This window comes from Tachypleus tridentatus, chromosome 4 (assembly GCF_004210375.1).
Source record: "Tachypleus tridentatus isolate NWPU-2018 chromosome 4, ASM421037v1, whole genome shotgun sequence".
Lineage (NCBI taxonomy): Eukaryota > Metazoa > Arthropoda > Merostomata > Xiphosura > Limulidae > Tachypleus > Tachypleus tridentatus.
Window position 1 is genome coordinate 38,678,981 of NC_134828.1, and position 16,208 is coordinate 38,695,188.

At 38.3% G+C, this 16,208-nt stretch overlaps 1 protein-coding gene across 1 annotated transcript in view; it reads left to right on the top strand.

The window, feature by feature from the left end:
* LOC143248882 (28S rRNA (uridine-N(3))-methyltransferase) overlaps positions 1-16,208 on the top strand; it is a 58,830-nt gene that overhangs the window by 39,484 nt on the left and 3,138 nt on the right. Inside the window, exon 9 of the mRNA XM_076497772.1 lies at positions 5,293-5,440. Within this exon, the coding sequence (XP_076353887.1) occupies positions 5,293-5,440 (148 nt within the window). The remainder of the gene's footprint in view (positions 1-5,292; positions 5,441-16,208) is intronic.

Here is a 16,208-nt window from a genome sequence, read left to right on the forward strand (position 1 = left end):
GCCCTTCATCGGTCTGGCAATACATCTGTTGGACCTTATGATGTAAACTATGACATGCTGTGCTATCTCTCTCCTGCTGCTCTTAACCAGATCTTAACCAGATCTGGCAGGAGAATGTTTTTCCTGATGCCTGACACCAGGCTATTATCTTACCTTTCTCTAAACCTGGGAAAGATCCCAAGATTCCTTCAAACTACTGTCCAATTGCTTTGACGAGCTGTCTCTGTAAGACCTTAAAGAGGATGGTTAATACTCGTCTTGTTTGGTTCCTTGAATCAAACAACCTCCTCTCGCCCACCCAGTGTGGGTTTTGATGACAGCACTCCACCACAGACCACCTAATTCAACTTGAAACATCAATCAGAAAAGCCTTTCTCAAATGCCAACATCTTGTTTCAATATTCTTTGACATTGAGAAGGCTTATGACACAACATGGAGGTATGGCATTTTGTGAGACCTCCATATATATATGTTTCGTGGCTTTTTACCTATGTTTATTAAAAATTTTTTAATGGACTGGAGATTCCAAGTTTGTGTGGGTTCGACACTTTCCCGTTCTTTTGTACAGGAACTTAGGGTTCCTCAGGGCTGTGTTTTGAGTGTCACACTTTTCAGTATAAAGATAAGTGCCATCACTGAACAACTCCCTCTCAATGTTGCAAACAGACTCTGTGTTGACAACTTTCACATCTCGTGTCAGTCGTTTAACATGAGATATATTGAGAGGCAACTACAAACTGCCCTCAATTGTGTACTGAAGTGGACTGCAGTGAATGGCTTTAATTTTTCTCTCTTTAAAACTGTTTGCATGCACTTTTGCCACCAACGGGGTATCCACCCTGATTTGGAACTACATATCGGTGAAGTTTTGCTGTCAGTGGTCCCTGAGACCAAGTTCTTGGGGCTTATCTTTGACTGTAAGCTGACCTTTATACCACACTTAAAGCAGCTATAGGTCAAATGCGCAAGAGCACTGAACATCCTCCGTGTCCTCTCTACTACCAGTTGGGGAGCAGTTTGATGTTCTGTGTTAAAGGTATATATTGTGCTCTTATTCATTCCAAACTCGACTATGGATCAATGGTCTATGGCTCTGCCAGACCCCTGGCCTTCATCATCAAGGACTTCGACTCTGCGCTGGGGCTTTCCGCACCTTCCCAGTTCATAGCTTATATGTGGAATCTCACGAACCTTCTCTGCACCTTTGCCATTTGCAATTATCTTTACTGTATTCTTCAAAACTTCGCTCCTTACAAAAGCATCCCACTTGGGGATGTGTTTCCCTTCATCAGAGGGCCTTACTTTTTCAAAACAAATGATCTGCCATTGCTCCTTTTTGCCTTTGCAGACACGGCAGCTAAATCTATCTGCTCTGGCACTATCACCACTGTGCCTATTCCGTACATGGACTATGGTCCTGTATTCAAGGCTCGGCTCTCTTACAGCTGGCAGTCCACTTGGAGTGAGCAACATTACAACAAGCTTTTTCAAATAAAACCCTATATTGGGCTTCGGCCGTTTAGCTTCCGTAACGTTCGGAAGGAGGAAGTTGTTCTAACTAGACTATGCATTGGTCACAGTTTTTATCTCATCGTTTTCTTTTATCTGGAACTGTTGCACCAGTGTGTAGTTTGTGTAACACTCAAATCACTGTAAGCCACATTTTACTTTCCTGCCATCGTTACGACTCTCAACGACGGCACTATTTTAAACATGTTCTGTCCCAGGGTTTGTCTGTCCCATTGGACAGTGTTATTGGTGATGGTGACACTGTCCACCTTGATAAAGTTTTTAGTTTTTTAATGGCCATTCATCTTTTTAACCTTATTTAAGTGTTTGATATTTATTTATTACACCTTCTTAATTGTGGTTCCCTTTTCACTCTCAATCTCTCTAGTTCAATTTGGCATTGTAAAATGGCCAGAACATTAAATAACTTGACACCAGGACTGGAAAGACCAACTTCAGGTGACCAACACTGCTGTTTGAACTTTCTGTTTGAACAACCCATTATTCGTCCTGGCGAGTTGTTATTACACTTTTGCTGCATGTCATTTAACACTTTTATTACTTTACCTTTTAGTACTGGCCATAATGACACATAACCCAGAACCAGGACTGGAAAGGCCAACTTCAGGTGACTGACGGTGGTTCTTGTACTTACCTGGTAGTCTTCCTGGCAGGTTATGATCATTACCATTATGCTAGAGAAAGTCCTTTACAACTTCTCTTACTCTGCTTTCTATCTTAACATTGTAGACTAGATGTTAACATTGGTTTTATACTTTTTGTGTTTTTCAATGATGTTTTGTTTTACCTTCATTCCCTTTTGTGTATTTTACTACATTTAATTTATTTTGACCTTTTTACTGGACATTTGGCGCAGATAGTCTAGCTGCTTTGTGCCATAAAACACTAAATCAATCAATCAACTGTAGCATGTGGAATGTGTCCATGTGTAGTGTTTGTTTGGAGAACCCTCATCCTACCTCCTTCTGGGTGCCAGTTCCAAAGGGATCTTTTTCTGGAATTAAGTTGGACTAACCATTAAATCCACACTGTATGTATAATCTTTAAGGTTTGTAATGCTCGCCATTGAGATGAGGTGTTTTGTGAGTTTATTAGTAGGTACGTACTCTCATTATATTTCATCATATATATAGCAGTCCCAGACTATACAAACTTGTGGACTATCATGAATAAAGCAGGGAAGGGCTGTTCATCACTTTGTTTCTGGTTTAATACTTAAGGTTTGACCTGCTTTTAAAATAGGGTTCTGAGCTTGCCTCTTGCACTTTCTTCAGCTTCCCCACTATGCTGTTCCCCACTTTTTCAGTTGAGTATTGAAGTCCTTATGACCCACCTGCTCCTAGCTGCTAGAGTAGTGTACCATAAAGGGTTCCTCTTGAGTGTGCACAATTCCATAAATTTTGTGTAATGTCCTCCTTTTATGGACCTAATGTACTATTCCAAATTCTGTCTGGTCATGGTCTGAATGAATCCACAATATGTAATTCTCCCCTGCAGTTAGGATTCTTCCTCGATACCACTGTCTGGATATCAGTTCCTGGTTGTACTGGTATTGATTGGAATTGGATCAACCAACATAAGTCCTCACACATGTTTGTGCTGAGATCCTTCTTATGTTTGGGACTGGATAATATATTCCCACTGCCATCTGGTTTTGGGCTGGAATTGATCCTTCCTTGTGCATCCTACCTTCCTGCAATTGCCCAGATGGTGTCTGTTGTTGGTTACATACTAGATTTGCATTCACTTGCTAGCCTGGGTTTTTGAGTAGAAATCCTCTTTCCCTTCTAACTCACAGGTTTGCGATGAAAACTGGTAAACGTGCTTTTCCTCTGATGGCCCATATATGCCATTCACAGTGCTGCCAGATCTTGGACTGAAGTTGACCACCTGATTATTGTGTAATGAGCCCTAGCCACTCTATGCCATTTGGTCATTCACTTTCCTGGATTTGCTTTATTCTACCCATTTTTGTGACACATTTCTTCAATACTGATGAAGAGTATAACAAGTATAGAAATGGTGCAGCTTCCCATGGGTATGATCTCATCCACTGAGATTTTACTCTTCATGGGCTCTTTTCAGATGATTTCTGAAGGGTGCTTCCAGCTCCTCCACAATTTCAACGTGGAATTCTAGCTATTATGTAAGAAAATATTAGGTATCATATCAGAAGTTAACATTTTTGTATGCTAAAAATTCTCTTCTGATAGATAGATAGATACTTCATATCATAATTTATATTTACTCAATTTCAAAGTGAATATTGGGTTGTACAGTATAGAAGAAGTCAGTTGCACTAGGAGGGTGTGTTGCTGTTCTATTGGTGGAGGAGTATTCATAGCACAGCTTAGCTGTACTAAGTGAGAACATGTAGTGGAAGGTGGGAACGCAAGGCCAGAGACAAGTGAAAAATTGCACACATAAAAGGCCGTAATCATGAAGAAAATATATTATGGGAGCCAAGGAAAGCAGTGGTGTACTTTACAGGTTACTGTGTTTACTGGCAGTAAACCAGCTTTGGGAGATTTAACAAAAAATAGTGTTTTATTCAGTATAAAAATATATGAATCTTGTCTGTTACTAGCACAAATGTCATAATTACTGTAATTTAGGCAAAACAGTGACGTAAGGTGTTATTTACGCGAGATATAGCCATCACTGACCTCAGTGACTGTGTGAGTACTGATTATATATGTTGTCTGTGGTGATTGGTGCAGTAAAGACAATTCAGCTAATCAATGTTCATCTTGGAAATATTTTGCTCTTGATTGTGTTGCAAAGTAGGGTAGGAAATGCCAAGTGGTGCTAATTTAGTATTATTTGTTATGCAATATGTTAATTTGTTTTTAGTTGCATATTTATCATGTTTATTTTTAGATATGTTTTTGTTTTGATTTCTGTCATATAAGAGTGTGTATGTGCAATAAACCAAACCCACCAACCATGATTTGTCACTGGATGTAAGTATATATTGGAAATACATTTTCAGTGTATGAGAATGTTATTTTTCATAATTAAGTATGTTAATAAACTATATCGAGTTGCAGGAATTTTTTTAAACATAAACTTGATATACTTTAGAATTTTGTTGAATTTCATGAACTTTGGTTTAGTTGATCTACTATGAGAAGGAAAGAATCATTAGATATCTGTTATGTATCTGTGGTCCTTAAAATGCTTATTCTCCAGGTACAAACTGTGAAGTTATCACTGAAAACGTAATAGCTCAGTTAGAGTTTTTCACTTTGTTTGCTGACGACATTTATTTAATAATACTCTGTAATAGCATTTTTATTGTTGGTTGGTACCATTAACACAAGGTTTACAGTGTATTACTGTCAAAGTTATAAGTTTTATAATTACAGATTTCAGCTTTGATTGACTTCTGGTGTGAGTCTACCTATGTACAACTACATAACATTTCTTTTGTGCTTAAGCAGAATTGTTTTTCTCTATGTATAATAAAATTGTATTTATGTTCAACTATACATTTTCTTTGGTTGTTGTTTTGTTATTTGTAAAATGTTCAGCATTTTAAACTTCAAAGAACTCTTTGTTAACATGAAGATGACCTAGGAAGGTCAAAACATTGTTCTTTGCTTAATATCCATACCAGCCATCCTGAGATACAATTTTATTTCAAGTGAGTTTCTCATCATCAAGCACAGGCAAGACAAAGTTTCTGTTCTTGGTGATGAGTGGATTGTTAAGAATATTTAATGTGAGTCTGACAGCAATTTTTTCTTCTTTGTTTTCAGACACATGCTTGTTGTTTTTGGTGGTTTGAAAGGCCTAGAAGCATGTTTGGATTCTGATGAGTCCTTAGACATTGATGATCCAAAATTTCTATTCAGTCACTACCTGAACACATGTCCTAACCAAGGATCTCAGACTATCCGCACTGAAGTAAGTATCTTCTTGTATCCAGAACAGATTTAATTTAAAAATGAGTTCAAAGAAGTCTAAAAACCTCTGAAAGTCATACTTTATGTGTTTTATCTGTTATTTGAGGTAGGTCGTTTTAAGTATTAAACATTAAGTAGTCTGGTATCATGAACAGAGTTTGATTTTATTGAACTAAAAGTATTTCTTTTAGTATTAAACATATTTTAATCAGACTTGAATTAAATGTGTGTGTGTACTGTCAGGCAAAGATGGAAGACAACAGATGCTCATTTACACCCAAGGAAAACAGTTGAAACCATTTATAGCAGTTGTACATTTTGGCCTAGTACTTTCCTCTACTCACAAGGTCAGCTTTTCTCAGTTTTTTGCAGCCCTCTACATGCAAGCTTTTCATAACTCATGCTACAGTATTTCTGCTCCCCCCATTAGAATAAAAGATTCCAGCACGTCTCGCATGCAAATTAACGTGTTATCTCTCCACCAATAAAAGAGGACCATCTTCACTTGATGCATGTTGACCCCCTCTGTGTGCCACTACCACACCATTGCTTCTCATTTGGTGATGCTTGAGTTCAGACATTTTTTTTTATTATTCCAGTTCTGCTATGAAGTGGTTTGAATAAGCTTAACTTACATTTTGTTTCATTTCTTTTCAAGCAATTTTCACTTTCATTCAAAAGCATTTATTTACCCATAATTTGCTGCCGAATTTTTTGCTTATTTGTTCAACATCAACCATAAATTATGAAGTTTGCATTACCACTTTTGATGCACATCATTTGTCTGATATCATACTTCAGGTCACAGGTTTTGATGATCTGTTGGGGGATTTGTGAACATTTCTTTGCAGGGAGGTTGAACATTATTTGATACAACCGTTATTTTCTCCTGTTGCTCTTCTTCCCCCTCAGTCTTTTGATTCTGGCCATGTTGATGAGGATTTCAATTATTTGGCCTCCTCTCCAAGTTTGTGGTACCTTTCCACACCCTGTCTGAATCCTGTTCAGTCCTTGTTCACTTTCTTGGATCTTATTTCTGAGGTATGTGATGTTTTGTTTATTGCTCCTATGTGTTATGACCCATGTTTTTCCCTTTAATGTGATTGTGTCTCCCAACTTTATTTTTTTTCACCTGTTCCCTGATATTTGAGTTTAAACTGATCATTTTTGTCTTCCAGTTGTGCAACAGTATTAGTATGCCTCATTCTGCACAGGATTTGGATTAGCTCAGTCTCTTTTATCACAGGGCAGACTGTCCTGATGTGGACCAACAGAGGTTTGGGTTCTGTTTGTGGAGCAGCTCCTGAATCTTTTGTTCATTTAACAGGTGCCTAACATTCCTGTCTTAATCTTACCATAATAGCTTTGTTGCAGTACCTTTTCTTGATTCATCTTGTGTCTAAGGCTCTTCACAGGAACCCCAACTGGTTTTCTGAGACATTCCCCCACCTCACTCTCACTTTGGCCTACCTTCTGGCATCAACTCTGGCCTTGGAAACATGATTTCTTTGTTGTTGGGACTTTTTGGGTCATGATTGTATCTTGTTCCTGACCTGGCTTCTTACTTGTGGGTTTCTTGTATGGCCCCTTGGTGTGGATTCCTGTATGTGGTGAGGGGACCTCCCAGGGAAGGTTCTGCTCTTTCAGTTTACCTTCTCTGGTATCTAAATATTTACCTATTTATTTGCAATGTGTGGCAACCCGTGAAGGGGAGGAGAGGATTCTCGTGTTTGAGGGGTTCAACCCTAACATACCACTTTGGCCTTGAATTCCTGTAGACAGGTGGCCTTGGGGTGGCCCCCTTGGGTCATTTGGCTGGTTCACTCAGGTTGGGTCAACCAAGTACCAGTGTTGTATGTTCTCAACAGGTGTTGTAGACACTTTATATGATGCTGGTGTTTGGGTATAGTGTTCACAAAACCCTGGCATTGCTGCAGTGTCCTTGTTTGACACTGTAGTGCATCCCCTTGTAGGACTCCATGGTGGGTGGGGTCAGTGGGCACCAAAATTTCCCTTTCTTTATTATGAATACTCCAATTAAAAATTGTAATAAAATAGTGAAAAAAACAGCCTATAGGTGAATGACCACATCTTGAAGATTCTGAGCAGCAATTCTCATCATCAGTACTACCTGTTGCATCTCATTTTCTTATATTACACTCACTTTCAGAAAAACCTTTAGGGCAAATGTCTCCCTTTTTCATTCAGAAGGGACGAGAGGGACTTGCTGGCTCTCCAAAGTCAGTAAAGAAGTTTCAATCTGGTGACATATTGGTGGAAACATCCATATTCCAACATAGTGAACTCCAGTTGCATTCAAAGGCAGTTGGGGATATATCTATTGAGGTTTCACCTTATGCTACTTTGAATTCATCACAAGGAGTTATTGTTGAGAGGAATTTGAAGAACAATCCAGAGTTGGAGATTATTGCTGATTTCTCCACTCAAGGAGTTTCTGCAGTGAGGCATATCTCCTCTCACAAAGATGAAATTATGGTGCTAACGAGTTTCTTCATTCCCACATTTACATCACCACATCTGCCTGCCACCATCAACGCAGGCTATTTTAATTGCAGAGTATGGCCATACATTCCAAACCCTCTCCAATGTTTCCAGTGTCAACGGTTCTGTCACACGTAGATTTCATGTCGTGGTTCCTTAATGTGTGTTTTTTGCAGTGGCAAGAACCATAATGCCTACGAGTGTGAAATGGACCCTCATTGTATCAATGCAATGGCTGTCACCTGTACTACTTTCGTTCTTGCCCTAAATGTTTGGAAGAAAAAGAGGTGCAGTGTTTGAAAACAATTCATAACATTACCTATCCTGAAGCTCAAAAATTGCTGTCCACCACCTCATCTTGGACGATTGTTGCTGCACTTTGTTTCACAACTACTGTGGGAGTGCAGACAGATCTCTCTGTGCCTCCTAAAGAATCGTTTTCCAAACAAATGAAAAGTCTTTTGACCTCTATGGTTAAAAAAGTCAATGAATTAACTTCAACACCTCTCACTGTTCCTTATATACATTCCACCAAACCCCAAGATCCACATCCTTTGGTTCCAGGTACAGGCATTTCCTGGGATCCACTTCCTCTCTCACCCCAAGATGCAAAACAATCGTTCGTTCATGTCCTCAGTCTCTGGAATCCCCTTCCAACAGCAAAGACCTGGACATTTGACTCGGGGCAGGATCTATAGAGGTTGATAGACTTTCCTCAAATAAGGAAAGTAAGGAAAACATGTGGTTGTAAACAGAAGGGTTCTCCACCCAATTTGCTAACACATAAATAAAAATGGCCACCCTGATACAATGAAACTGGAGGTTTACGTTCTAATCTGGATGACATCAAAACACTGATTGCTTCCTACCATCCTGTTTGTCTTTTCTTACAGGAAACACTTCTGAAACCTGCCGATACAGTCACCTTTTGGCCATTTTCTTTGTACAGAAATGACAGGCTGTGTGATGGATGAGTGCATGGAGGGGTGGTGCTGTTGGTTGATCAGCATGTATCCACCCTGTCTTTGCCACTCAACACATCCTTGGAAGCAGTAGCTATTCGTGTGTCCGTGGGTCATACCATCACTGTTTGTTTTCTCTACGTGTCACCTGGAGAGACATATGATCAATCAGACCTTGGTGCTCTCATTGAACAGTTTCTGTCTCCCTTTTAATCCTGGGGGACTTTAATGGACATCATCCCTTCTGGGGAAGTGCTGATACTGATAGGAGGAGTCACTCTGTAGAGAATATGCTCTCTGATCACAACCTCTCTCTTTTCAACACTGGTTCTTCTACTTATTTCCATGTGCCTAGTCAGTCCTTTACTGCTATTGATCTCTTAATTTGCACCCATTTATTATTTTCTCATTTTTCATGGAGGGTTGACAATAATCCACGAGACAGTGATCATTTTCCTATAATCTTGAGAGAGAGCGGCCATGGTCGATGACACTCGACCCTCGTGCCCCAGTGGAAGCTGGATCAGACAAACTGGCCATCTTTCACTGCTCTCGCAGAACTTGATCCTGCCATCATGAATCAGCCATCAATAAACAACTGTGTGGCAGCAGTAACTGACTGTATTATACAAGCAGCTGCTCAATGTATTCCTAAAACCTCGACACATTTTTCACTATATCCATCTCCATGGTGGAATCCTGCCTGCCACATAGCACAGAAGGCTCAAAAACAAGCCTGGGATACTTTCCATAGACATCCCACACTCTTGAACCGCATCGCTTTCCAATCAGGCCCGTGCACATGCTCGGTGGTTAAGGAATCTTGGATTAAGTTCACAAACAGCCTATTTTTTACCACCAGTTCCAAAGTCATATGGAACAAGGTTCAAAAGGTCAGTGGACAATATAATTCTGTCCCCTTCTAGATCTTGCTCTTTGATGGCCGAGAAGCCACTGATACCTGGAGCATCGTAGATACTCTAGGTGAAAGCTTCTGCCAGATATTTAGCACTTCTGCTTCTTCTTCAACCTTCTTAGCCATCAAGACTTGGGCAGAGCAATCACCTCTTTCCTTTTGAACTGATTGTCTCTATGAGTATAATCGTCCCTTTACACTGGTACAACTCAAACTGGCCCTTCATTGGTCTGGCAGTACATTGGTTGGATCTGATGATATACACTATGTGATGCTGTGCCATCTATCTTCTGCTTGTCTTGCTATCCTTCTGATTGTTTTTAACCAGATCTGGCAGGAGAATGTTTTTCCTGATGCCTGACACCAGGCAATTGTCCTACCTTTCTCCAAGCCTGGGAAAGATCCCAAGATTCCTTCAAATTACCGTTCAATTGCTTTGACGAGTTGTCTTTGTAAGACTTTAGAGAGGATGGTTAATGTTTGTCTTGTTTGGCTCCTTGAATAAAACAACCTCCTCTTGCCCACCCAGTGTGGGTGCCAATGACAGCACTCCACCATGGACCACTTCATTTGACTTGAAACGTCAGTCAGAGAAGCCTTTCTCAAACGACATTTTGTATCAATATTCTTTAACATTGAGAAGGCTTACGATACAACATGGACGTTTGGCATTTTGCAAGATCTCCATATTTCTGGGTTACATGGCTATTTACCCATTTTTATTAAAACCTTTTTAATGAATAGGAGATTCCAAGTTTGTGTGAGTTTGACACTTTCCTGTTCTTTTCTACAGGAACTTGGAGTCCCTCAGGGCTGTGTTCTGAGTTTCACACTTTTCAATATAAAAATTAATGCCATCACTGAACAACTCCCTCTCACTGTTGCAAATGGGCTTTATGTCGACAACTTTCACATCTCATGTCAGTCGTTGAACATGAGGTATATTGAGTGGCAGCTACAGACTGCCCTCAATTGTTTACTGAAGTGAATCACAGCAAACGGCTTTACCTTCTCTCTCACTAAAACCATTTGCATGCACATTTGCCACCAACGGGGTATTTACCCTGATCCTGACCTCCATATTAGTGAAGTTGTGCTGCCTGTGGTCTCTGAGACTAAGTTCTTAGGGCTTATCTTGGACAGTAAGCTGACCTTTTTACCACACATCAAGCAGCTACGGGTCAAATGTACAAGAGCACTGAACATCCTCTATGTTCTCTCTTCCACCACTTGGGGAGTAGATTGACGTTCTATGCTAAAGATATATCATGCTCTTATTCGATCGAAACTCGACTATGGATCACTGGTCTATGGCTCTGCCAGACCATTGGCCTTAACGATGCTAGCCCATATTCATCATCAAGGACTTTGGTTCTGCACTGGGGCTTTCCACACTTAACCAGTTCAGAGCTTATACATAGAATCTCATGGACCTTCTTTGCATCTCTGCCATTTTCTACTGTCTTTACTATGTGCTTCAAAACTTCATTCCTTACCAAAGCATTCCAGCTGGTGTTGTGTTTTCCTTCCTTGATGGGCCATGCTTTTTCAGACCAGACGGTCTGCCATTGCTCCTTTTGGCTTTCATATCCAGGTGCAGTTGGATGAATTGGGTCTGTCCTTGGATAACATTGCTGTATCCACTGGTCAGCCCATCCCACCGTGGCTTCTTACAGTCCCCAATTATGACCTGTCTTTAAGTCATTCAAGAAAAGTAGACACTCTTGATTGGAAATACTGTCTGCTATTTGCTGAACATCTTTTAAACCATCCTTCCATTCCTATTTATACAGATAATTTGCAATCAGTTGACTGTATGGGCTCTGCCATGGTTTGTTGTGGTGCGGTGGTTGCGTGCAGAATCCCCTCTACAGCTTCTGTTTTCAAGGCTGAACTGTATGCCATTTCTTTTGCTCTGGATCACATAGAAGCAAAGCAATACTCAAACTTCACGATTTATACTGACTCGCTTTGTTCTCTACTGACCCTGGAATTGCTTCATGTTGGTTCACACTCTATTCTCGCTGATATTCAAAACTGACTGGCCCATTTTTCTTTTACATCTACTTCTGTCCATTTTTTCTGGATACCGGGCCGTGTTGGTATTCATGGGAATGAGCTTGTCATCACTGCAGCTAAGTCTATCTGCTCTGGCACTATCACTGCTGTGCCTGCCTCATACATGGACTATGGTCCTGTATTCAAGGCTCGGCTCTCTTCCAGCTGGCAGTCGATTTGGAGTGAGCAATGTGAAAACAAGCTTTTTCAAATAAAACCTTATATTGGACTTTGGCCGATTTGATTCCATAAGGATTGGAAAGAAGAAGTTGTTCTAACTAGACTATGCATTGGTCACAGTTTTTAATTCATCGTTTTCTTTTATCTGTAACTGATGCACCAGCGTGTAGTTTGTGTAACACTCAGATCACAATAAGCCACATTTTACTTTCTTGTCATCATTACGATTCACTATGACGGCACCAATTTAAGCATGTTCTGTCCCAAGGTTTGTCCATAATATTAGACAATGTTATTGGTGATGGTGACACTGTCCACCTTGGTAATGTTTTTCGTTTTTTAAAGGTGATTAATCTTTTTTAATGCCATTTAAGTTTTTTTTAATTTATACATTACACCTTTTTAATGTGGCTCCATTTTAAAAATCACAGTTCATCTAGTTTGATTTGAAATTAGAAACTGGCTGTAACGTTAAATAATTCGAAACCAGGACTGGAAAGACCAACTTCAGGTGACTGATGGTGGTTTTTGTACTTACCTGTTCATCTTCCTCGTGAGTTATGATTATTACAGTTACGCTACAGAAAGTCCTTTACAACTTGAATTACTATAGTTTTTTCTTGATGTTGTAGACTAGATGTAAACATTGGTTTTATGCTATTAATGTATTTTGAACTTTGTTTTGTTTTATCTTAATTTTCTTTTATGAATTTTACTAAATTTACTTTTAACTTTTTAACAGACATTTGGCACAGATAGCCTAGCTGCTTTGTGCCATCAACCAACCAACCCTCGTATAGCCCTGTTTTGGAGAAGTTACATGTTTGACATGATTCTTAAGTCTTTGAAGTCAAGGGTTGCTTTTGTTCAACAACAACAGTCCACCTTCACCCATCTGATGGCCTGTTTGTCCCACTTGAAGCTGAGAGTGACTGTTTCCTGAATTTCTTCTTCTGAGCCTTTGTCTCTTCCTTGTTCCCACTGTTTTATTGTTTGTTGTTTTTCATGATGATGCATGATACGACAACAATGGTTATGTTGATTTCCTGCTGGTTTCAGCTCCTGTGGGAGTTCATCTAGTGGCCTTCAATCATTGATGGAGCTCTTTCATATCCAGAGTTTGGGACCATCCTGGGTAGCATGTGTAAAGCAGAAGGGGATAGCTGCCTATTCCTGCCATGCTTTGATTGAAAAATTGGTTTGGTTTGCTTTTCAAAATAGGGTTTCATGATCATCCATTTTACTGTCTTGGGAGTAGCAGTCTCTCTAGACTCTCAAACTTTTTTGTTTCTCCTTCTTTTCAGTGGAGTATGGGAATCCTTGTCAGTATGGGTTCTTAACTAATCTTGTGAGTGGAGAGAAGTGATGTATTGGAAATTATAATTTTTCTGTACTGAAATTGTATTTCCGAGAGGTACTTTTTCATGTTCGCATTTCTCACTTTCCTCTCCACGATTTTCTCGTACTCATGTCTTCTGCCAAACTTCGAAATGATTTTTAGTAGTGGTACATAGTATATCACATCATGTGATAGCAGTGCTCTTGTGCTAGTGGAAAGATGATGTATGTTGATTTGCATGAGAGAAATGAATGAATCTTTTATTCTAATGGGGGAAAAGGGTGTGAAAGGCTTGTGGCATGTAATATAAAAAAAGTTTGCATATAGAGGACAGCCCAAACAGGAAAAGGCTAACCTTGTGAGAGGAGGGAAGTAAGTGTTGGAAATACATTTTCAGTATTGGAAAATTATAACATTTATGAAAATTTCCATGTTTTTGAGATGGGATTTCAAGTTGTTTATCCTGGAGCAAAAATTGAAATTCAAAGAGATGAAATGATCCCTAATTTGCACATTTTCCCTGAGTAAGTTTTTAAAATTTGAAGATACTAGTATTCATATGCCAAGCAGCTATGTTTTACTTAGGACCTGCTATCAATGAGAAATCTCTGTCAAAAGTATATATTTGAAAGAGGCAGAAAAAAACTTGGATTATTATTTGTTTTGCATTATTCTTATACTATCAATAGCCATTTGCAGTTACTACATAAGGATTCCTCTTAATGAAATATTAATTATATATGTTTTATTTTTAAATATAATGTACAGATCTGTATATATTTATATTTTATCATATGTGATATGAAATAAACACTGCAAATGAATGCATTTTCGATTTACTCATAATTCCAGTCCTATCATCAAATAAAATGGCTTTCAACTGTAATTTTGTTCACTACTTTTTAAACACTGAATTTTTAGTAGGAGTGCAATAGAAGGACAAGTATTCTATTTTCACAGTCAACAAGATAGTGGGAGTTCTAGCAAGAATGCTTTTATCTATTGGAAAAAATAAATAAATAAAAAATACTGCTCACTTATTCTGGTTTTTATTGACTGACAGTTTCTGAGGTATCTTTCTGAGTAGTTTATGGTGACAGAGTGATTGGAACTTATGTAGAAAGGGTTTAGATATAATGGTTAAGCATTGGATGTTTCATATGAAGTTTAAACCGTTGGTTATGTCATGGAAGTACCAAGACCCTCTTTCATGGTGTGTGTGTGTCAGATATAATGTACATAACTTTACTGTTGGTTTTCTGCTTGAGTGCTTTGTGAAAATTGTTGTACTCCAGGTGAGTGCTAATATGAAAACTCTTTTCTAGATATTATTGTCCAGTTTTAAAGACAAAAATATATTAAAGTTGCATTTATAACTTATAATAGTTTAATAAAAACATTTTAACATTTTTAAGGTGTTACTGAAAGCATAAAATATGATTTATTTATAGAATGATTTTGTTTGTTTGTTTGTAATTAAGTACAAAGCTACACAATGAACTATCTGTGCTCTTCCCACTATGGGTATCAAAACCCAGATTCGAGCTTTGTAAGTCTGCAGACATGCCACTGTGTGTGTGTATGTGGGGAGTTCATATTTATTGATAAGTACAATACATTTAAAAGCACATTAATAATTTGATTAAGAAATGTACAACAATCCTAAATGCTACATTGTTTAATAAAAACAAAATGTATGTATACAAGTTCCTCACTTGACACTTTATTGTTATGTTTGTTACACCTTGTATTCTGTACAGGGCTTTACCACCCCTTAAGTAATTGTAAATACATTCTTTATTGACATGTTATGAAGCTTGTTTTAATGTGTAAAGTTGTTAAAACAGTTTACTTCTTATTCACAATTATTTACTAGTTGGTGTAATATATTTGTTGTCACTTCCCTCCATTACTCAACAGAATAACCCATCTGTTCACAGATGCATTAAAGAAATTCTCAAAGCCAGACATAAACATAGTGGAGCCAAGTACTGTCCTGTGATTAATCAAATATATTCTCTTCACTTAATAACCTGTCTGTTCATGGATACATTAATGAAATTCTCAAAGCCAGACATAAACATGGCAGAGTTAAGTACTGTCCTGTAATTAATCAAATATATTTGCTTCACTTAAGCAAATACTTCATATCTATGATGTAATGATTCTTTATTTGGTGCAAGCCAGGCATGACCTAGTTGATAGTGTGTTCACATTGCGAGTCCAAGGGTTTATTATGATTTGTTGCCCTCCATAGTTTAATGCTGTGGATATATCATAAGAGTGACAGTTACACCATACAATTTGGTTAGATAGGAGTAGCTCAAGAATCGGCAGTAGGTTCTTTTGACTAGTTTCATTCCCTCTAATTGATTAAGTAATTTAAAGTTAGGGGGATGGTTGTAAGCAGAAAGTTAATTTGTATAAAAATTTTGAAACAGAAATAAATAATGTGATATCCTTTTTTTAAACATCTAAAGCCATCAGTTCATCTGGAACATATTTTTATCTGTTACCTTGTAGTTTGTTTTTGAGTGGTCAGGTGGGATTGTTGATTAGTATTTAGGGCGTTCTTTAACTTCAGGTTAGTTTTGATCCTGCAATAAATTAGTTCATTTGTTTTCACTAAATAACTTATTTACTTTGTTTTATTGCAGTTTTGTGTTTCTGTCTTAATTTATTCATTTTTTCAGCTCTTTTCTTCAATGTACATTATATAATAATATACTGGTAAAAGAATGTAGATTGACAATATTGATATTTTAAACCTGAATGATTCTTTAAATTTGCATAGAATAAATGGCTAGGTCAG